This window comes from Neodiprion lecontei, chromosome 6, assembly GCF_021901455.1.
Source record: "Neodiprion lecontei isolate iyNeoLeco1 chromosome 6, iyNeoLeco1.1, whole genome shotgun sequence".
Taxonomy (NCBI): domain Eukaryota; kingdom Metazoa; phylum Arthropoda; class Insecta; order Hymenoptera; family Diprionidae; genus Neodiprion; species Neodiprion lecontei.
Window position 1 is genome coordinate 16,936,212 of NC_060265.1, and position 23,954 is coordinate 16,960,165.

At 35.9% G+C, this 23,954-nt stretch overlaps 2 protein-coding genes across 2 annotated transcripts; both read right to left on the reverse strand.

The window, feature by feature from the left end:
- Window positions 1-632: 632 nt before the first annotated feature.
- Window positions 633-12,202, reverse strand: LOC107218273 (galactosylgalactosylxylosylprotein 3-beta-glucuronosyltransferase I). Its single transcript, XM_015656099.2, has 4 exons — window positions 11,446-12,202; window positions 4,379-4,923; window positions 1,959-2,255; window positions 633-1,051 (listed from the first exon to the last, which is right to left on the reverse strand). The coding sequence occupies exons 1-4, from the start codon at window positions 11,573-11,575 to the stop codon at window positions 953-955; spliced, it is 1,071 nt and encodes a 356-aa protein (XP_015511585.1). The 5' UTR covers window positions 11,576-12,202; the 3' UTR covers window positions 633-952.
- Window positions 12,203-18,441: 6,239 nt separating this feature from the next.
- On the reverse strand, window positions 18,442-23,820 carry LOC107218271. The gene has a single exon (XM_015656096.2). The coding sequence runs from the start codon at window positions 23,395-23,397 to the stop codon at window positions 20,020-20,022; it is 3,378 nt and encodes a 1,125-aa protein (XP_015511582.1). The 5' UTR covers window positions 23,398-23,820; the 3' UTR covers window positions 18,442-20,019.
- Window positions 23,821-23,954: the final 134 nt, after the last annotated feature.

Genomic DNA, 23,954 nt, shown 5'->3' on the forward strand with positions numbered 1-23,954 from the left:
TATTTAATTAACACAAATATTGAATAAGGGATATTACAAACACCTGAACACTGATTGATAAAAACAAAATATAATTACTTCTAAGTAACTCAGTTATCTACAGATTCACTTTGTTTCATCAAGCTTTGAATCCTGTTTCGATCACAGATAAGTTATATAATTTTGGACTATGATTTTACACCAATTTCTCTTCATGAATTGAAACTGTCCCTGGGTCATAGTAATGTATTTTGTACATTGATAAGAAGATAAATTTTTCTAAAACTGTCACTGTTTTGGCAGATTGTCTTCACAATTCGAAGTGAAAACACCATTGATTGTCCGAGTCACAGCGATTTGAAATTGTAATCACACAAATATTTACGAGCACCAGTTCGATTGTATAGAGATACGCCTTTTTTTTTAATAAAAAAAAAAATGCATCCGTATAGCTAAATTAAAATTACAAAAAAGTTCTAGATTTAGCCAGGCGCTTTTTTGATGCGGTGAAAAGAAGTTATAATCGGTTATAGGCCCAGGGCCTGATTCATATCTTTATCAATAATCCTACAATGTTTGACAGCACTAAAAGGAGAAGGTTGCATGCAAGATAAAAACAGTTATAGCTTTAACAATAAACATTGTTGGAACCTTTATTTAAAAACAGTTTTTAAGTATCGTAAATTCATAATTTTACGATACCACTCACACACTCACGTAACTATTCATATACGTAAAACTAGATTTTTATTACATGTAGTTAACCCTATAAATATCTTCTATGTAAAAAACAACCGTACTTGTTACGCAGTCTTGCAAGCATTCATCAATAGTTCTATTTGTTCTAACGGTCCAACCCGCAATTCGTGGGTCAACTGTTTTTTTTTTTTTTTTTTTATTATGATATATTATTATGAATGCTATACGTATTTGAATATTTTTAATATTACAAATGCCTACAATTGTCCACCCGTTAGACTTCAATACCCTCGTTCGATTTCTTGCCTTTTTTAGTCAAAAGTTGTTCGGCACTTAGCTTAGGTGGCTCGGTTCTAGTGTGCCAGACGTATACCTGAAAATAAAAATCACATAATCTTTGAAAGCTGCGAGTCAAAATTCTTTGACAACATATTTTAACAGTGTATTTGAATTTTTTTTAAGGGAATGTGTTTCATCGATAACAATTTTACGTTGAGTCACGACTCTCGGGTTATTTATTACAGAAGAGTAATTGCGGTTCCTTGTTAACCTAGTTATGATATCACATACGAGTGTAACAAAACCTAGTTTAACACGTGAGGTGTAACTTTACAACAAACTGACTATAGCTTGTGAAAAACGACAATGTGTAAAAGTTAAACATAAAATGTCCAAGATATTTTTACAGCCTGACGATGATTGACCAAGCCTTGTCGAATCGTTAATGACTCTTCCACAGAGAATCAATTATTGATACATAATGAAAATTATTGATTTAATTTTTTGTACGAATTACGGATACAAATTTTCCAATAAAGTAACTGATGTGTGAAAATGCATGGCTAACAAAACCTTCTACCTATATCTAATTAATTCAAAATTAAGATTTGAATTGCCAGTCTTTGCATTCTTTCATGTAATCTAGCATACTTCCGTAAATTTTGTGAACAAAATCGAAGGTTTATACCTATTCGAATTGGATAAGATAAATCATGTTTCAATATTCTTATAAATTATAATTATTAAATTCAACTGAAAATTACATCTTAATCCTCACCAATTGAACTACAGCTAAAATCGCATCGAATGATTCAATAGTGTCCAAAATTTTGCCACGAATATACTTGTTTTTTCGACTGATAATTATCAGGATGTATAAATTTGTAAAAATAATGAATCAAAAATAGTTGGGTTTAACATTCTCAAAGAAACTCCTATAGGATGGTATCTGAATTCATATCGAAAAAAAAGCTTTGTACGTAGTGTGTCTAATATTATACCTTTTTGCAACAATCAGCCAGGGGTTCCAGCTGGTCCCTGGTGGTTATGTGTCGCAATATTTCGCTCTCTTGATAACCGGATTGGATCTCGAATGAGAACCAAGCGTCTTTATGTTGGAAAAGCAGCTTCAACTTGAACGCAAATCCAGCCATGTCAATGGGAAATGGTCTGTCGGATTTCCATGCCGAGTTGAAACCAACCACTTTACGCGTAGCTTCGTCGCATATCGGTTTCTCGACCATCAGACCTCCGACCAACCCAACGGGCCACACGCCGACATGCTTAATCTTTTCCATCTATAATCATTTAACAATTATCTGGTAACAATATGATAAATGAGGGAGAATGATCATTGGTCTCTGAAAATATACCAAAGATTATTTAAAACATAATTTCAAACAAGTTCATAGTATTCCGAATGCCGTAGTTTTGTTTTTCTAAAGCGGCACTAATCTGTCGATTATTTTATTCCTCGATGTTTTTACACAAAATCTTTTAACAATGGCATTCGGTGCAAAATGTTTCGGAAGACAGTAACAAAAAACCCGCAAAAATATTGAATTTCTATGTTTTTTGTGCTTGTCTTAATATCATTCTGTTTTTCTCTTCAAATGTTACTTCAAAATTCTATATCATTATTTACAAATCTACTTAGTATTTTTTCATTTCTCTCTGATGAAACCCTCTTCAATTTATCTGTATTTTCCTGCAAAATTTTACATCAAAGAAATATGCCACTAACTTAACTAATCGTTATATATTATACATATAATATACACTTTCACTTTTTTCCAGCTACTAAATATTCATGTAATTCTTACAAATATCAATTGGTACAACCCGCAGATATCAACTAAAACCAATTGAACTACTATACATATACTATATTATATGGACCTGGAATTGTAGAAGAGCTGTAATTTCTGGAAATCTAGGTACCGTTTTAAAAAATTTGATTTTGAACATTGAAGGGCCGAAAACTTTGAGGGCCTGAGGCTATAGCCCTTTTAGTCTTACGGTTAATCCAGGCATGGCTGTAAGTATCGTAGAAATATCAAAAACTAGCTTATTTGCATCAAGAATTCTTGGGAAGCTTTAAACTCGTTTTTGTCGAAACTACATGTTCAAAATTGGCTGCCTCGATAACTCAAATTTTAAACGACTGAATGGCGTTTTCTACAGCATGTTCGAATCCGTACACTTTACTACAGTTTATTGATCTACATTGGTCTTTTCCAATTTTTGATGGAAGTTTTTGCAAATAGGTAAAATATCTACGTAATTAAGTTAGCTTTCAAGTAAATTTTTATTTTTTTTTTGCTCTCAGATGACTCAGCTCGGTGCTATAACCGCAGTCAATTACCAATCTGCCGCTGTTACCCTCGAACAAAATTAAATGCCACCATCACATAAATAAATTGTTTCCGAAGAACGACATATCTTATTATTCCTTAAAAATCCCCCTTTATACGTTTATATCCCAAGAAAATCAATATGATATCCGCGATAGTTTTTTAGAAAAAAAATGCGAAAAATTCATCATTTTTCACTCGGTTACACTAATCTTCCTCGTAAATAAATTTCTAGTACTTCATAGAACGGACAATGATTTTATTGAATGACTAAAATTTTAATGCTTTCACGTTTAATGACAGCACGAAAACGACGACAGTTTCATAAACCATAAGAATTTTACAGTGAAGAAGTTGTAAAAAGACATACACACACCCATAGAAAAACTTAAACAGAGTAATTTTCGAGAAGTGCAGAGATTTTCAGTAAAAACTTGTTTAGTTTCGATAAAAACTTGTTGAAAAATTCAGAATAAAAGGAGATATTTCAGAGTAGCGTAGGCATGAAAATGCAGAAGAAATTTTAAAAGTTTGATATAAGAAACTATGAAAAACTACGATAACCTGAGTATTTGGAAGAAATACGAACGGTGTAACAAATAGAAGATATTGGGGAAGGATGAAGAAAGTCACGAACGTATTTTCGGAAAATCAAAAAATATTCTTGAAGAAATTATTCGTCAAATTGCGCAGAAGCGTCACAAGATTTACAAAGCAAATTGTCACCCGGAGTTTTCTTTCAAAATTCTTCATTAAAAAAAAAAAAAAAAACGAATTGTTGACTTTACGAAATATGTGTGGCGAGGGAAATGTTTTTTGTGGCCAAAAAATTATCGTTTGATTCGATGAAAAAGCGATTGGCAAAAACAATTTGTATTTTCGAATGAAGCCCCATTTATTTTGATAAGCAAATCAGGTACAAAAATAGTAATCTTAGAATGTTTTCAGCTGTCTGAATGAAAATTAAAAAGTTTTTGGTTCGCTAAAGGAAGTAGACGTATATTTAGAATGCTGGGACTGCTAGCGGTGTGAAAACAACAAAAATAAATGGAACACCCCTCGTTTACCTCCTCAAAAAGCTTAATGGAGTACGTATTGTCGTCGTCGGCGAAAAATACGATGCCTTCGTCATCGGGCGTGAGATTGTCTCGGAGCCACTTGAGGCCCGCGTTCCGTTGCTCGACCCCTCTGGGCTTCTTCCAATTCGGATCGTTTCTTCCGAGTTTATAATTGGGCGGAGTAGGGATGGCCAAATGGGTGAAGGCCAACCCACTGCCCATCAAAAGATTCGTAACCAGATTTGTTTTGTTCGTCGAATCTTCGACGAGTATCCAATGGAAAGTTGGGATGTGCACAAAGGTCTGCGCCAGCCGAGTAAGTTCCGCTTTTTGAACAAACCTTGCAAATGTTGGGGTTATCGCGTATATCGTTGGCTTATTGCGATAATACTCCTTGCCCTGCATTTGTAATAACATTCTCTTCTGCGTTTCAATGCTTTTTATTGCAACTCTCATATCTTCCGAGATCAACTTAGTTTGTCTGGCATTTTCGTCCAACCGTTGGATTATCGTACTCCTCTGCTCTGACAACCATTCTTCTTGCAGATTCTTGTCTAAAATTTATTGTTCAATAATTAGTATTTAATCGGAATGCAGCCTATGTAAAAAATTTAATTTTCATCATATTATCAATTGTAATAACCCGTCCTTTACCTCTGAAAGGAATGAAGAAAGAGACCTAAACGCTTCGACTTGAGGCTTTAAATAGAACCTGAACAGTATGTACTTATCTATTGTTTTTAAACGAGTAGAAACGCAAATATTCAAAGAAATTTGTGCTACGTTCACACCAAAGTGATCACGGGTATCGGTCTTTATGAAGTTTTGAACAGCATTTTATCAATCGATTTTTCCTCCTCTCTCTGTTCTGTCAGGTTCGTTGACAGCCAAATCACTGGTATTCGAAACGACTTCGATTCATTTTCTGTATTCAGGTGTACGTAGATCACAACAATCATGGGTTGTAAATGAATATACGTTAGAGTGGTCCGTATTTGAGTCTCCGACGAATTTTTTAGCAAACACACGAATCAGCTTTCGAGCCAGAATTCAAGAACAATTCCCTAATTTTTTCAGATTTGTATCCCATTGGTAGTTCTACCTATAGAGCATCTCTTCTCAACTATACCTATGTTGGCTACTTCAATAACAGAGTAGTCACACACATGCGAATATAATGGTGTATTTCGTTAGCTGGATCCAAACGAAATAAAATGGTATTCTTTAAACTTGTGATAGAGAAAGGATTGACGTGGATCGACTATGATACACGAAAGAGAATATCGAGTACCATAATAACTTCGACGTAGTGAAGAAAGCATTGAGATTCGAGGGCAAATCTTACATTTTGTAATTGTAATAAGTATGTCATTATAGCCAATCATTTTCAGGAAGCACCGTCATGTCATTACGAATATTAAAACTGAATACTAAGAATAAGTTATTTGATGGGAAAATTATTCATTGGCTAACCGGATGGAAAACTTTGCAGAACTGGCAAGATATAAGTCTCTCGACTAAATAGACTATCTGAAAGGTCCAATTGTAGTGAAGTTTTATATTCACCACAGGCGTATGTGTTCATCTTGGACATACCGATCGACGTGCACCGCGGTTCATTCTTCATTTTCTACAAAGGCCCACCAAGTAAAACTAATTCCAAATTTAGCATTTCGACCCTAATTCTATATTTTTCGTATTGACTTCTTATTTTTCCATATGATACGATGCTCAGAATCAACCTGAAACGAGAGCTGTAACTCCGGTTGCTTGAATAAGATGCACGTATCGTACCGCAGATAGAGAAACTCACTGCTTACGATTAACGCGAAAACTTGAGGATGACCGAAGAAAAGAAAATGTATTGGCAATCGGTATGACGTGATAATAAAGGAAGAATCCAAAGAAAAGGCTGAAACGTCGAAACCGTCCGGCGACTTTCTCAATCTAGAAAACAATTGGCCCGTACTAGTCATGATTGTTCGTTTGAAGTGAACCGTGAAATAGCATATGAAATAATCAGCTTCACAACTGTTCTTTCGTTGACAGTCATTTTCTCATTCGTCAAACGTAAAAGCTGGAAAGAAGATGAATTTCGATAAATTCGATCCACGGGGACTCGCTTACTTGAAAAATAAATATGTCGTGCTAGACATGCGAAGACAGGGCTTAAACTGAGGTGCGAGTCCCACGGAAATTGAGATCGAAAATATTATCACGAAATAAATAAAAGAATTTGGGTTCACGTTCTTTCCTGGACTCATGAATCTTCGCAATACATATTTCAGAATTATCAAACGAATGCGCCATGCTAGTAGCAGTTTTACTGCCATTGCCATGCCCGTATCAATGATTTCAGAAATTACTGCTAAAAATGCAGATTCCAAAGATAAGGTAAGTTTGGAAGTATTCAAAGTCGACAGCTGGACAAAAGATGGATTTCAATCTTTACGCGATATCGCATCGCTCATGAATACTATGCAAAAAAAGTAGTGGATATTGTTATAAAATCACTATATAGAGTGCGATTTGTAATCAATGGGAAGCTCTCTGTGGTTCTAAGGAATACGACGAATGGGTGACAGAATTGGGCAGCAGAAATTACTTTCGTCATTTCATTACCCGTAAATTACAATTACTGTGAATAACTGTAATATTTAGTAACTAATTACAATTGCGGGAAATAATTATAAATTTTGATTTACCAATTACAGTTAGTATAAACAATTGTAATTTTATGATTATCAACTACAATTACTCGAAATAATTGTAATTTTTTTGTTGTCAATTAAAATTACTTGAAAAAATTGTAATTTTTTTGCTACTAATTACAATTACTTGGAACAATTGTAATTTTACTGTTATCCATTACAATTAATGGAAATGATTATGTTTTTTTTTTCAAATTTCAATTGTTTTTCATAATTTATTTAAACAAATTACCTTTGAAAACGTAATGTCAAATTCTCAACATAATTTCAAATTCCGAAAACATCGGGAACTTCATGGAGCTTACATATTCACATTTACTGGTCAAGCAAATTATTTAAACAAATTAATTTTTCAAAGTAATGTGAAATCCTTGATCAGCTACCCAAAAAACTTTGGTAACCATAGCCCATTCACATGTTGACTGTAAAAGACTCGTTCCGATCACACCATTTGAATACTCCAAAAACGGAGTAAATTTATTTGTCTATTTGTTATTATTTCACAGGAATAACGTTAGAGAAAAAAATTCAATTGGACCACATCGTGTGGTTTACAATTACTCAAAAGAATTTTAATAATGTCTGATTTAATTACAATCACTGAGGATAATTGAAATGATTTCTGATTAAATTCCAATCACTGAAAGTAATTTTGATAAACTTTGATTAAATTCAAATTACTCAATGTAATTTTAATGAAATCCAATTCAATTACAATTACTGGAAATAATTTCGATGGACTCTGACAAGGGGAGTGTCAAACTTGGGAATCACAGATTTCCATCACTTTTATATATATTGTAGGGCAGGGTCCCCTCAATAAATATATAAAGCGGCAAGACGCCATTCATTTTTATTATTGAGAAATTTCAACTCAAAGTTCCATATGTAACTTAAGTAGAAGGAACCTTTTTACCGGTTGCAGCAATAGTTCCGTGGCGTAGCGGTAACGCTCTTGCTTACTGAGGGACCGAACGGCTGTTCAAGTTCCGTTAGAGTTACTTTTTTTTTTTTTTTTTTTATAAATTATTTAATACAAAAATAAATAATTAATAATTAATATTTCTATAAATTATTTTTTTATTTTTAAGTTAGGAAAAAATACAAAAAATGATAAAAATAGGATTTGTAATAATTATAATAACAAAGTAATCAATATTATCAAAAATAAAGTCGCTCAGTAAGCAAGAGCGTTACCGCTACGCCACGGAACTATTGCTGCAACCGGTAAAAAGGTTCCTTCTACTTAAGTTACATATAGAACTTTGAGTTGAAATTTCTCAATAATAAAAACGAATGGCGTCTTGCCGCTTTATATATTTATTGAGGGGACCCTGCCCTACAATATATATAAAAGTGATGGAAATCTGTGATTCCCAAGTTTGACACTCCCCTTGTGAGTCAAATACAATTATCAAAAGTAATTTCACTGAACTCCGATTCAATTATTATTACTGAAAATAATTTTAATGGAATTCAATGCCATTAAAAATTATCCTTAGTGATTTGTAATTGTTAATTTTTTATTACAATTTTGCCCAGCACTGATGGGTGAAAAACCACGAAGACAAACAAATCAAACAAAAAAGTTCCGGAAGACGGGGGTTGACGCAATTCTCGAAATGTCCCAAAGATCACGGCAATAATACAGAGTGAAGTTAAAATATTACATTGATGATGACAATTTGGAAATATTGCACGAGGAACGACATTGCGAAGGCTCGAAATTATCAGAAAAAGGGTGTGTGAGTCCGAACAAAAGTATGAGCTTCAGACTTCGCAAAAGAATCTTGTCAAAGAATAACAGTGTAGAAGAAATGATAACAGTAATCATAGCCACGTCCGCCCATAATTGCTAGACAAATGAGAATTCGCAACATCAGTTTTGACCAAAGGGACTTGACAATTGGTTTACTTAGGGCAAGGCTGGAAAGGGTAACGAAGTACTTTAACCGACTTCAAATTTCTATGACATCTTTATTCCTTATCTGATTTTGAACTGATGGTCAGACAAGGATGTGAAAACTTTAGTTTTTTAATCATAAGATAATAAACATTTGAATGTTAATTTTAGAAAAATTAAAATTTTCAATAAAAACGCTGTCATTTTATCAATTACTTTTTGTAAAAAAAATTTCAGAGTAGCACACGTGGCACTTGAGTGGCAAAATTTACAAAATTTTCAATTGAACTATCAGTAAATGTTATGTAAAATGATATCTTTGTATTTTGGATCATTTATTTGTAACAATGCGAAAATAAAAATCGCCATTCCGAATGTTTCTGCCCTTTACTCCCTAATAAGCAGACTGTCATAATCATTCCATTCTACGATAATTCTGAAAAATCAAAAATTCACAAAATTTTCTAGCTAGAGTTTTAGTAGAAATATGACAACTTTACCATACTTCATTGAAAACTTTCGATTGGAGACAGTTTCGCAAATGATGTTCGGTATTCGAAAGTTACGAACGGGTCTGCAGTGAAGAAAAATATTACTTCAAATTCCACTATATTTTCCAGCCCTTTTATGCTTACTGGTAAGTGAAGTGAAGTCTAATCACTCTTGCTCATCCAGTAGGTACCTAATAGTATTTTAGATGTACTTGTTACCCAATAAAATGGATTGCCATGGATGTGTAACTAAACGTGTAAAGACTTGTATAAGGATCTACTAAAAATGCGGTGACGGCAAACAGGTAGGTTAAATTCAATTTAAAAAAAACTACTTACGTCCGACACCGAATGAAGCTTAATTTTGCTAATGAAGCATCATTTTATGAGAATAGAAATATTCATTGATTCATAAATGCTCATGTGTAGCATATAATTTTTTCAGAGGGTCAAAGTGGTGATCATGCTTTCGTGTCTGACTTTTAAGCTGACTTTGAACGTAGCTGAAACTAGCAGCGGGCGCTAGCAGCGAAGTGTCCCCCGGCCAGGGCCGAGACAGTCCTCGAGCACCCCGCGCATACCTCGAATCGTAAAAGTCATAACTACGAGCAAATTTTTTAAAATTTATACTCAATTCACTCTTTACCTTGGGCAATTGATGAAGCGAGTAATCGTCGTGAGACACACCCTCCCGTAATTGTTATTAATTTTTTAAGCTTTGTATGTTATTTTATTCCCTAATTGACGATAGCAGCGACCGATTTTTTCAAAATTTATAACAATTACGGGAGGGCGCGTCTCACGACAATTACTCGCTTAATACATTGTCAAAGATAAAGAGTGAATTGAGTATAAATTTGAAAAAAATCGCTCTTTGCTAACGTCAATGATACCATAAAACGACATTTATTAAGTTTAAAAAATTAATAACAATTACGGGAGGGCGCGTCTCACGACGATTACTCGATTCATCAATTGTCCAAGGTAAAGAGTGAATTGAGTATAAATTTTAAAAAATTTGCTCAGAATTATGACCTTTACGATTCGAGGTATGCGCGGGGTGCTCGATGACTGTCTCGGCACTGGCCGGGGGACACTTCGCTACTAGTGCCCGCTGGTAGTTTCAGCTACGTGAATTTGAATAGCTGTTACCAGGCAGGCTCAAGGATACTAGTTCTATTTCAATTAAAGCTTTGAGACTTAGAAACGATGTACAATTTTTGAACTTTGCATTCATTTTACTTGAAATGAGTTTTTCAATACATTTCACACGGTAACTTCGAAACCGTTCTTACGATTTTTAGGAAATTTGCTAGACATTCTATTACGATACGTATGATATTTTCCACAGAAACTAAAATGAATCATATCCGACCCAGACTCTATACGAGTTATAAATTGAACATGTGCTAAGGACAAAAGTTACAGTTATTCAGTATGATTATTCAAAAAACGTGTATGTACTGGAAAAAAGAAGGTGCCATGACAGCATTCATAGAGTTTGGCGTAGTTCCGAAGTTATCTACTAGACGCTTAAAACACGCACTTTGATCGTGCATATGTCAGATCAGTCGTGTATGACAACATCATAATGTTGTGAAAAACACAGGTGTCACAGCTCCAACGATTCTAATAGTCAACTTTAAATAGCGCGAAAGGGCGATCACCCCCCTGAAATAAATAAAATTTAGTTGCCTTCGTCACTTCATTTTGAATACGGACCTTTTCAACTCACTGTCAGCCTTACCCATTAGAGAAATGCTCAGAATCCGGAAGCCTAGATGTCAGGTTTGAAAATTACCGCCAAGTCGAGTCACTCGAGCGGTCACGTGGCTCGGGTAAGCCAATGACAGTGCGCCTGCCATGAGCCATGAATCTACCTTGGATGCCGCGACGCACCAACGCCGTTCACTCGGCAAGCGGTCGCGATTCAATTATACGGACAACAAAGCAGTTGAGCTTGTTACTTACATCGTATCCATTGAAGTATGATAACGGTGACAAGAAGCAGGACGAATGTACACTCTAGAAATCGCCGATTCCGCATTGTAGATTTCTCACAGTTTCCGTCGACGACAAATATCGTTTCACTAAACGGCATCGTACGAGCTTCGTTCAATCGCCATGTTACTTCTGACGTATGGCGCCCATTTCGTATTCCAAGCTTCGTCTCGCCGGAGCGCAATACCAAGGATCTTAGTTATCGGGAAGAATGATTGGGCTTTGCGAGTACGAAATGAATCCGAAAATTTTTATCGTTGGCTACAGATAGTAAATCACGTTATTCCCCGACCACTTGACACACATGTATATAATATAATGGTATATGTCGTGCATCCACCGCGTGGCAAATATTATAAATTGAACTGTGTGTAATTGGGTTTTCCACGAACTGTTCGCCACGACAACTTGTTTTACGAATTATAATTGAAAAATATATCACGGTTTTATATCACGGACACAGTACGATTGTATGTGTCAAACGATTATCTCTAGCAGCCCGACAATCTCGTGATGTCACTGGCCAATTTACCCAACCTAATCTCGCGCTATTGTTTTAATCCACAAAATCCAATATTCTCGTACCATGTTATGTCAGAATAATGAATGATGGTCTTACGTAATCCAAAACGTGTTGCAGCACCCGTGACTTTTTAACTAATTTGCATCACTTTTTCCAATAAATTAGAACTGGAAGGCATTTTTTTCGTGGTGCAATTCGATTCCAACAGTATTAATGTACTGAAAAAACATTCAAGTACGTAACATAAATTGCTGCGATGCCTCGATGTCAGTGATGTAAGTGCCAAATGATTGATGATAACTCCGATATACCTAATAATCTCAGTTTTGTAATAGAGGGAATCAAAAAGGAAGAAAACTTTATCGATATTCACTCAGACAAGGTCAACTGAAGGTAACTAAGCGAATGCAAAAATGCGTTGCGATTATTAGCTAGTCGCAAGAAAGCGCGACAAGTTATAATAACACCTTGCGCAACCGTAAACTGACCAGAACGGTTTAAGAACTGAATCGATCAATTTCACCGTTACCTTTGTTGAAATTTCCATCGCTTCGGTACTGTGTGAAATGAGTGTTTTACGAATATAAGCACCCGGTTATGTCAGTGAAAACAGTTATCTCTGCAACTCCACAATACAATTCAATGATATTTTCCGCAAGTAAACGGTGGTTATGTGTGTACTTCATTAACAGTACAATACTTATGGTTGTAAAAAAGATATCACATTCCGTTGGGCTTGAATAAATACATTTAGCATATAAACTTGTACAAACGTTTTTCCCATGTAACCATGCTTCCGTTATAACGTACCGACTGGCTCGCTTGCCTTACTTTTTCTTTATGTCTGACACATTTCACCGCATTTTATATTATTGTAATGAAGAATAATTACTTACGTTTAATTATTATAGCTATGGTTTTCTTGTGAATTGAGCGAAAAACGTATTCGGTTTTTAAATTAAGTGATTTTCTATCCTTGTTAGTGCAACACAGCCAGCGCCGATCCTTGTCCTGTCATCTGGGGAAAGCTGTTTCAACCCCCCCCTTCGCCCCGGATCTTATACCTGGTGTTCAGTTTCGTATTGAAAAATTGTTCATTCTCTAAGGAATACTGTAGTAAATTGCTAAAAAAATTCAAGCATATAGTCACATTAGAAAAACAATAAGTAAAATATTAATATGATAGATTTTCTGGTTGCAGCGACAAGACTTCTTTTTTTTTTTGCGGCCACGACCGTAATTCTCGTTCATGATAAAAAACAAAAATATTTAATATAAGAAATGTATAGTCACCACGTCGAGATATATTTACATGTGTATAATGATGACTTACAATTAAATAATATTATCAAAAAGACTAACAAAGGAAACTCCAATTCTTTATATTTTATTCTTGATGCACGTACTCTTACAATTAGTACAATATATTTTTGATGTTTGTGTATAGGTTTATGATTAATACTGTAATGTGATGTATGATTTTTTCGCCGTCCACTTTTTCACTCAACATAATTTCAATAGCAATTTCTTAACGATGAAAAGTGAGTTAAGAAGTCACCAGGAAATATTAAAAGAAAACTAGGTACACAATATTTTGAACCATATTGAGAATGGAATTTTATTAAAAGTCGTTCAAGATTCAGGAATAATAAAATAAACGGATCGTTTAATTACTGCAGCCAGAGTTACGATACTGTAAGTGAATTCTTTTTACATTCAGTTTTTACTTTCCACGGAATAAAGCGCATGGTTTTCCATAAAATATAAGTCTGTATAAAAGAAGCCTGTTGCAAAGTTTTTGTAACCAGATGTACTATTCACTGACATTTTTATTTCAAGGCTAACAGTAAAATTTCACTATCAACACACTTCCGACGCGCCACTTCAAGCTTGTACTCCAGCAAAGCGATTCAAGCATCCATCCATACAGTTATCTTTCATTTACCTCACTTACAATTAGATCTATAATGTTAAATCAACTATCAGTCTTACTTACAATAACATTCTATTGAATTATTGTTTCTTTCTTATAATATTTTTCACCAAACATTAACTTTTTTCACGATTTTTTTCTTTTTCTTCAATTTCATTACAAACCCTTTTAACTGAGGTTTCAGAATAAGTATACGAAACTCACATTAACTCACAAGCAAACCTCACCAAACAAAAGGCCTCGATTTCCCTGTAAATTTTTCTTCTTATTTCAGCTATTACGATATACCAAAAAAGAACCCAAAAATAAGTAGCCTAAATTAAATTCTTCATGTCATTTAAATACATATAAATTTTTTGTAATAAATAAATCAAGTAAATTATTATTTAAGGCAATCCATTTTTAAGTTAGTCAATTCAGTAAGTATAGTTTGTTTATACACACTAGTCATTCGTCGTTTGTCATTACCAATATAATATAATTATGCATTTTATTACAGAAAATGTGTGTGTTAGTATCTGTCGTAATTTGTCTCTTATTCGTTTTGTTCTATTTATTTCCAAAACCAAACTTTAACGTTAAGCCACAATTTCTAGACGTTATCTTATTTATCAATTACATAAATAATTACGCTAACGGAAAACTATTCAATATAATAACTACTCAAGTATCTACTGATGAATCATTTCTTTATAAACTATTTGGTATCATTTTCAGATCTTGTTGATCGATGCGTGCGTGAAGCACAGCGACGTACTTTGTGCCAATAAAATCTATTAGAAGGTGTGTTTTCACGCACTTTGTAGGATTCAGATTTAAAGTTTAAACAAAATTACGTTCAAGTTTCGATATTATCCATCTTTTTCTCTATAAAACCCTACTTAAACGATGCGTAATTAAATTAGAAGCTTGTCGACACGTGCAGACGAGACTTGCGTCCCGAAACTAGTTCCACTAATCGCAAACTATTGTTACATGTGTGAATAATAAGATAGAAATCATCAGCAGTATTCATAAACTTTAAGGTTTCTGAGATAAAAGTATATAAAACAAAGTAGCTGAGAATACATTCAAAACACCAGCATCCAAATTTTCTGTAACAGAATAAAAAATAATTGTCACTATTTTTCTTTTCACAGGCAAAAATTAAATTCATTAGTAGAATACAATTTGCGGTATTCATTTCTTGTGTTCGTAGATTTTTATCGACCTTAACGAAAATTCAATAATTTTCCTTAAATTAGGTAAAAAACTAGAGTTACAACAAACATTAATTTTCGGGACTTCCATTATAAGAGATCAGGAAAATTTAGAAGGAAATCAGGGTCCGGTTTTCGTGAGGTTTACTTGTCAGGCGGGAAAGTTAGTTTTAAAATATCAGAGAAATAAGTTCTTCTTGACTGACGCTCTCGTGAAACACACCTTACGCAAAAAATACACTTTGTGACTTTGAAATGTGAGTCGATAAGTGTACTACTGGGGCACGCTATGCCTAGTTTAAATCCATTTCGTCATTCCATTATTATACAAATCGAAATACTTGTGGTCCAAGTAAATAATAACGACTACTCCCAATTTTATCGAAACTTTCGACTCAGTGCATACCGTATTCGGATAAATGATCGTTTTCCTGCAGGGAACAACGATCCGAATTTTATTTTTTCGAAGAATTTTATTCTACAAAAGTATCGATCAATAATGATAGAGCGGCATTCGTTAGCCACACAACCGCACGAGGCTTTAAACTGATTTACCATTTTTTATACAATGTCTTGTTCAACAAACGACAATCATATGCTACGTGCATGTCCATGTAGAATTTTTTTGATTATCAGCTATTTCTTAGCCTGACGAGTTACCATTTTTGTCTAAGTTCGATTACTGATTATCTCACTCGGTGAAAATGATGATTCTCATCTTTCAGTAAGCAATCCTCTACAGGACTAGTTGTTCGAATTTCTTGTAGTTTCGAAATATCTGAGAAGACGATTTCTTGCTTTTTTTCATTTGATTTCTTGCTTATCCGTAATCGAGAAACAAAGTGATAGATAAATAATGGTGGTCCTAATTCCTGACTTATCCCTTGCGATATGAAACAATTTTACTCGTACAAGATAATGATCCAAATATTTATAGTTTACAAAAACGTTCTGTTCCCTTGTCTCTTCTAAAATCAGCAACAAAGACGACATGGAATAACTCACGAGTTCTTCAGTCACACATAGAAACTTATTTTATTTTACTAAATATTACAATCGATTCTACCGTAAAAAATGTTTAGAAAATTTAAATAAATGTGGTTTTACTTGACCTTCTAACTTATTGGTCCGATGAGTTTTTTGTTGAATTAAGTGACATTTTGATGAATGAAGAAAAATTATTTTTCCTCTGCGTATTTCATCGCCATATTCATCGTAACGAACAACTCCTTTCATCCTCTATTTTCACCAACAATAATTCTAATCAACCAGTAATCGGGTTTTCAGGTTTTCCAAAATCTCTGTCATTTTCACCTCCAGATCATTACGCCGTTGCACCACCTCATGTTTTTGCTGTAGAAAAAAATGAAAAGTACAAATAATATCGACTCGTTTTCCACATACAAGATAGAAATAAGTGTATAATTAAAAGTAGTTGATGATTGTGTAGTCGAATAACCAGGTATACAATTTATAACGCAGTCATCTTGGTGGAACAAAATAACGTCTTATACGGTTGATCTATGCGGTATATAATGACGCTATACTCTTTTCCCAAGCATTACGTACTTATACAGCATTTCATATTGCTGCAATCTCGTAGAGAGCTTGCAATCTTGCATCATGTTTGCAGTATTGATGGAATGTTGTGGAAACTTTTTGCCGCAATATGATATGACAATATTTTAAATATTATTTCGTTAAAACACATTGCAGTGTAGCATTACACATTTTTATGTTGTTCGTATAAGATATGTATTCTTGAAATTTATACATTACAGTTGGATGAAATTCGTTAGAAATGTTCCACTATCATAAATGTTCGTTGAATTTATTCGCATTCGCATCAAATTCACAAACAAATGAGGCTCATATCATATTTTGTGTATTAATTCATTAACGCACTACTGGCATCAAATTCATTGTCAACTTCAAAGGCGCAGAGTGGATCGATTTTATATTAGAACGGTTTTCTTACAGACTTGCTTGAATTTTGAATTTAAAATAGGTTCCACAGTTGGCCACCAAGCGCGTTGTTAATCACAAAATGTTCGTTACGCTCCTACCCATATAACAAAGGCTTACGTTTGATATGAAGTCACTAATCATATTTACTTCACTAATCATATAGTACGTTCATCACATCATATTTGATATTGCGCTTACTCAATAAGTTTAGGTAGATTTTGCTCGAGTAAATTTGATTATTCCAATTCTCAAAAAAGATTCAGCGGCATTCCAATTTCATATCGATTTCATTTATTTACAACCGTTCATTTTTTATTTTCACGCATGTTGATATCGAAACTGATTCTAAATAGGGGAACATAGGGCACGACGAACCCCCTGAAAAATATGCCAAAAAAAAAAAAAAAATGTACAAAAAAAAGGTTTTGTTCAATAGTTTCATAATTGATAGTTTATCATCGGTTAGTAAACAAAATTGCGTATTTCGGGAAAAAGGAATACTTTAAAAGTTTTAAAAAATAACAGCATTTACATCATTTTTTGGAGGGGGTCCGTCGTGCCCTGGAATTTTTTTTTTTTTTTACTTATGGAAATGTAATGATGAATTTTTTCGAGATAGATCATAACAACTTGTAGCCGGTGCTCAACAGCTACAAAAAATAATTAGCGGTTTAGGGGATCGGTCGCGCCCTACGTTCCCCTACATTGTTGCAATATTACCCCATAATATTATCGCAATCTTGCCAGAACCTCCACTTGGTACAGGACGTAGCAGCATTGTCACAGCATTTCTGCAAAGTAACTGTAACATTTCTAATCTTGCAAAACGAAACTGGTGCAATCTTGAGGCAGCATGACATGCTGTATGGGTAAGATATTGTGAATAACTAGTCCGGATTATTCGACGGTGATCTAAACCGCTGTGAAAAATGTAAAGTGAGTGTATCTAGCTATCTCTTAACCGCAGATGCCAACTCATTCATCATTTTTTAATTAAACTGCAAATGAATAGGACTTATAATGACTCAGCTGAACAAACATTTCGGTGATCGAGGTATGATTGTTAAATGTCTTGAGTAATACTATATCCGACTTATAATACGACAAGGCGTGACTATATCCAAGCAAAGGAAGCAAGTATATTCAGAGTAATTGATCAATCATGAAAAAAGTGGACAAAAACATAAGTAAAGGGCTATGAAAGTGCGCCCTATAACTACGATTAAGATCACGCGCAATTTTGCCGAGACGATAACAGCAGCATAGCATCCTTTAAATAACTTTTATAACTATTACTGAATAATCAGGGTAGTGGTATAAATACGAAAGTCAAATAGGTTTAAAGTTCGATTTATTGTCAGACATAAAATGCCAGGCGACATCCGTTTATAATACATAAGATTAGTTTTTCATTAATTTTCATAGTTATACCCTAAATACTTAAACATAACACAGCTCCCGTTAAACAATCAACAAACTCTAGGAGCTGTGGATTTGTGAATTCATCATTAGAATTACCATAGTAATAACAGCAACAACAATATTCATCTGCTACAAAAAACAACAACTTTTTCAAACTCATCCAAGTCTTTAATCGCTGTTTACTATTGATTGATTTTTGTTCTACAGCAACTCATATTTGAACGGTATTTCAAAGAAAATTCTTCGATATAATTTGTGAGTCTGTCGCTTGATTTCAGAATCAGCCATTTCGAAACCGAATTTGCGTGAAGCAAAATTTCGATGCCAATGAAAATTACTACGTGATGCTGACCTTGGCTGACTCAGTGTTTTAACGTATAAAGAAGCTAACTTGAAATTTAATTTGAAGACGGGTTTATTTATTATCCTCTGAATATACATTGAAAAATTTTCACATAAAAAATTCGTTCGATTCAAAGACGTACAAAATATGTACATAAATTTTGTTTCGGCAAGTATAACAATATGCACTACAGTAAGGATATCCCCACAGTTGTTTGTTGCTAAATTGTGAAGGTGACTTTTTTCCTAAGATCATTGCATGTGTCAAGATATTTTGAGCGTGGTGTCCGTGCCTGATTCAAGAGTTTTTACGAGAATCCCCCTCATTCTCTTGTGAAACGTCGATTGGATTTGAAATTTTTTTTGATATGTTCGTTTTGATTTTAGGAAGTGTGTTCTAGTCAGTGAGGACCGATAAATTGTCACGTTAATTAATAATCGAATAATTTGCAGCGTGCAATCTCAAAGGCATCTCGTGGCGAAGAAAATTGATCAAAAACCTGTGCAATATTTTGAGTAGCTGTCCAGAGGGCACCTTCCGACAATAGCAGGACAATCTTACGAAAAATTTGATATGGGTTCAAAGTTTTGCGAAAGAGTGAAATGGATTATCGTAACAACTCTTAATGTCGGTTATGTAATACCACGGTTAAATACCTCGAGCGTAGAAGCGATCGGTTGACTGAAACACCTTCTAAAAACTTTTGCTGGAGCTTCATGTTATACAGATATGCAAAAGAACTTCGAACAGACTCTACGTATTCACTGCAAAGATGAGAAATTTATTATCACATCTAAATAGAAACTGCTCCGTAATCTCCAGAATATGTATTTAATGTAAAAAAATTTAATTGATGCAAATAGCTAATATTTAGTTAGATTCAGGAAATCACGAGATAATTACTGTTTTAGTCAAGTTGACGAATTTTATCTCCTCCATTGAGGGCGTATGGTAAAAAAATTATAACGATTGTTTTCAAAAGACTCTTACAAAATATACGAAACAGATGGTTCAAGTTCAAAAATAACGAACAAACAAAAAATATTCATATAACCAGTGTTGTACAATATCTAGATAATTTTAAGTAAGACAATCGTCTTAGATAACTGTATTATCTCATTTTCTTATACAACACTGCTAACTAATATAAGTATTTTCAATATTGCTGAGTGTATCCAATAAGGTGTACCGGACCCTCCGGGCTAAGTTGTTTCCTTTCGGAAACCGTAACCGTTGCGACTTTGTTCCTGTACTCTTTGACCTTGACCTTTTCAGTATCACTTTCAGGCTGGTCAGTGAACTCCGTTAGCTTTTCATCATAATGATAGGGTGCCGGTTCTGGGACCACGAGTAGATCCAACACTTCTTCATTGGCAGCCGGTGGATTCATTTCCTTCAATTCCTGTGACTTTTCGCTCCCCTTACCATTCTCATAATCATAATCGTTTTGACTAAAGCCAAAGAAGTCGTGAGCACTTTTGGGATCATCAAATCTAAGCGTTGACTTGTCCTCGACATGAGGCATGGAGTGTATTTGGACGGGCGCCTGATGCTGCTCGTTCGTGCTCTCATCGAATCTTCTTCCGTTGAGACGAGGTTTCGCCAGCGTGTAGTGTTGACTGAAAATTGGCTCTCGACCCGGTTGGTCATAGATTTTTTTTCCAAACTGACTACCGTCCTTATTTCCGGGTATGTGAACTCCTTCGTTAGTAGCTTGTCTCTGGTATGACTCCCTAGGTTCATACTGACGTGGACTTGAAGGACTTGAAGGGATTGAGGGCACTTGAACGTGCTGCGAATTGGCATTCGGTCCACGGCTTTCGTAATTACTTTGATGATTCGCATATGGGTATTCGTCAGAGGTATACCGATGATTCTCTACTTCAGACGGTTGGTCAGTACGCTGTTCTTGAATGTTATCTCGCGACCGCGTTGTGTCATGGCTAGCCTGCGCCCTACTTTCCTGAGAATCGTATCTAGCTGATGGGAAGTAAGGCGTGTGTGGTTCCTGTGTTGTATCCGATTCTTGGCCACTCGAAAGTCTCGGGTATTCGTTCTCTGCGTTCCGAGGTTCGGAAGAATATTCTTTATAAGGTTCCTGTTCATTTTTCTGTTGATATTTACCACGCATTGTTTTAGAGGCAGAGTCGTACCCAGGCACGAAATATTGTACAGGTTTAGTTTGCTCGCCTTCGCTGGAACCTGCATTAGGAGATGCGCTTTCAACAGGAATATCAGTTTCCGGGGTGGATTCAACTAGCGGAAGTTCAGCTACGTTAGTTTGCTCGGTGCTATCAAATACGAAGTCAAACGGAGCTGGCCAAGCCTGAATATCTTTGGATTCACCATCGTGAAGACTTTTCATAGTGAGTTTCTGTGGCAGTCCAATCGACGCCTGTTCATCCTCATTTGGGTTTTTCTTTTCCACCGGCGATTCTTTCTCAGATTCTTCAGCCTCTTTTGGCTTTGAATTATAATTGTAAGACATAATTCGTTCTAAACCAGTCATACCGTCATTGTGACCATAAACGTACGTGACCGGCGAATAGTAAGGCATAAAACTCTTGAAGTCGAAATGATACAAAGGTATGTCTTTCTTTTCGGTGGAGCTTTCGTCTTTTGATTTCTCACTCTTGTCCTCCGATTCTCCGTCTGAGTCTTGTTTCAATTCAGATTTAGGGCTTTGATCCACATCCGACGCTTGAGTTGAGCTTTCAAGATCATAATCTGGCTCTTGATTTTTCATGTAAGGCTCATATGGGCCATAAGATTCCGAGTAATCAGGACTTTTCGAGCCTTCGTTACGCTGGGGTGTTGATTCGTCCTGGTCGTTAGCGTTCTCCAATTTCTCTGCCGATTGCGTGCTCTCTTCGGGCCTATCTTCTAGTTCATACTCTTCGTACTTCAGTTCTGGAGCTGGCGAAGAGTACTCTTCCTTCAGTTGTGCCAAGTGATCGTCAAAATCTTCCCTATTCCGTTCATCGTGATTCCTTTCCCACCAGGGCTTTGATTCCGTTTTGTAATTCTCCGAATCCTGCGTCTTTTCAGGGATATATAAACCCGTATTGGGATCTTTGAATTTGACGAAGTAATCGGCAATGTTTTCATCAATCTGCCCCTGGTCTTCTAAGCTTTCTCCATAACTATTCTGCAGACTTTCCGATTTTGAAGTACCGTCATGTCTTGAAATTGGCAGTGATTGTTCCTCTTCATTGTTGTAGCTACTATGTCTTGGAGGAAAGTCTTCATACTCTTCTTGTCTTTTCGGCTCTTCATCGTACTCAAAGTGTTGTTTAGGACTTCTTTCATCCTCAAACTCGTACCTTTGGGGATGCTCTTCTTCATCTTCAGCGTTCGACGGTTTCTCCTGACCATGCGAGAAATTCTCGTACCTTTCCTTCGGGTCCTCGGCATTTATCTCCAATTTTACTTCATCATCTCGATCTACGTTCACTCTCTCCAGTTCTCTCGGCCCGTCAATATGCGTTTCATCTCTCGCCGTAATTTCCTTCTCACGATTTGTAAACCGCTCATCCGTATGTTCATGGTCTTGTTGCTGCTTCGCAAGTAGCTCTTCGTGTTCCTTCAGTTTATCAGAATAAGCCTTTTGTCGCTCCTCCAGCTGTTGAAGTCTCTCATCCAATCCCTTCTGCCAATTGACCTCTGGCATATGCCCATTATCGGGTAACGCAAAATACACATCTTTGTCGCTCTTGAGATCTTTATTTTCGACATTGAATGTTACCACGTCTTGTTTGTTTCTGTATTCAGTTTCAACCTCCTGCTTTATGAGATTAGGAGGTTTGGCCGGTAGAGTTCCTGAAGTCGTCGAAGGCGTGCGGGTGGGTGGCAGTAACGGAATTAGGTTGGGAACTATTGGACTTGGTATTTTCGCCAAGGTTGGCTTTGGTGCAGGAGCGGGAGCCGGTGCCGGTGCAGATGCAGGAGCTCCAGCTGCACTATTTCCGTGGAAAAGCTGCTCGTACTGAACCAGTTGTCCAGGAAGATTATTATTCGCGTTTGCACCGAAATTGACAACTCCCGTAAGTCTAATGGTTTCCCGTTGTGTCGGTTGAGGTGGCAACGAGCGCGGAACAGACTTTGGACGCGAAGGTCCTGCTGGCGCAGCGGGTTGCGGTGGAGCTGCCGGTGCTGCTGCTGGTTTTGCAGGGGCGACTGGTACTGCGGGCGGTGCAGGCGGAGTCTGAGACGATGGGGATGGATTGGGAAGCGAAGCAACCTGGACTGGTGTCAAAGTGTAACCCAAAGCATTCGCCAGACCCCGGACGATGAAACCCAAAGTACGTTTGTCCCGCGGCCTTTCATTTTCATCATAAACTACTTCCGCATCCTCCGAGTCTTCGTAGGAAACGGTAGACCGGAGGCGTCTGCTTAGGATACTCTCTCCTTTTTCCGTTTGATCGCCGTTATTAAGGCCATCGAAATTTGCAGCGTATCTCCGAACTTCGCTCCAGTACTGAGCGAGGCAGCTCTGGGCGCATAATAACAAAAGCAAAACAACGTGGAATTTCATTATTAATGAGTTAATGGTAACGACTTCACTACACTTGTCAACTTGAATACTTTTTCAACATGTTGGTAATTAGAATTACTGAATTGTCTCCAGAGCACTGATTAAGTCGCCTGGCACAGCTTTATCTAAGCACAACGGATTATTTTTTCACTCTTGTCACAAAAACAGTATACAGTCCTTGAATTGATGCGATTAATACAACCACTTAGGTCCGAGCACAACTAATTATTCGTATAGTATCTTTACTTTCAAAATACATGAACTAACGATCGGTTTATTATAAAGATTTCGACAATAAGTACTCGGGAATGGTTGCCTGACTCCGAGGAGAACTTTGACGAGTCTGCAGATGAACTGTCGACCGAGTTATTCAAACAGCGATAAGCAGTAGACTGTCGGTCTTTTCGCTTGTATTTCTGTTGGGGACTGGACTGCTGGTGGTTAGAATTTTTGCATAATATCACAAAGAAATGCGAGTTTCACCTGAATTACATGGACACACGCTCGCTGATTTGAAGCAACTGAAGCGTTACAACGACACGCTGTCAACGGTATCG

Bases quoted from the DNA above. Each gene is read 5' to 3' on its own strand.
- LOC107218273 (XM_015656099.2), bottom strand. From the start codon at position 11,575: ATGCCGTTTAGTGAAACGATATTTGTCGTCGACGGAAACTGTGAGAAA. The intron at 2,256-4,378 runs GTAAACGAGGGG...AAATGATTATAG, and splicing joins CCATTAAGCTTTTTGAGGAG to ATGGAAAAGATTAAGCATGT. The intron at 1,052-1,958 runs GTATAATATTAG...TTTTATTTTCAG, and splicing joins TGGCTGATTGTTGCAAAAAG to GTATACGTCTGGCACACTAG.
- LOC107218271 (XM_015656096.2), bottom strand. From the start codon at position 23,397: ATGAAATTCCACGTTGTTTTGCTTTTGTTATTATGCGCCCAGAGCTGC.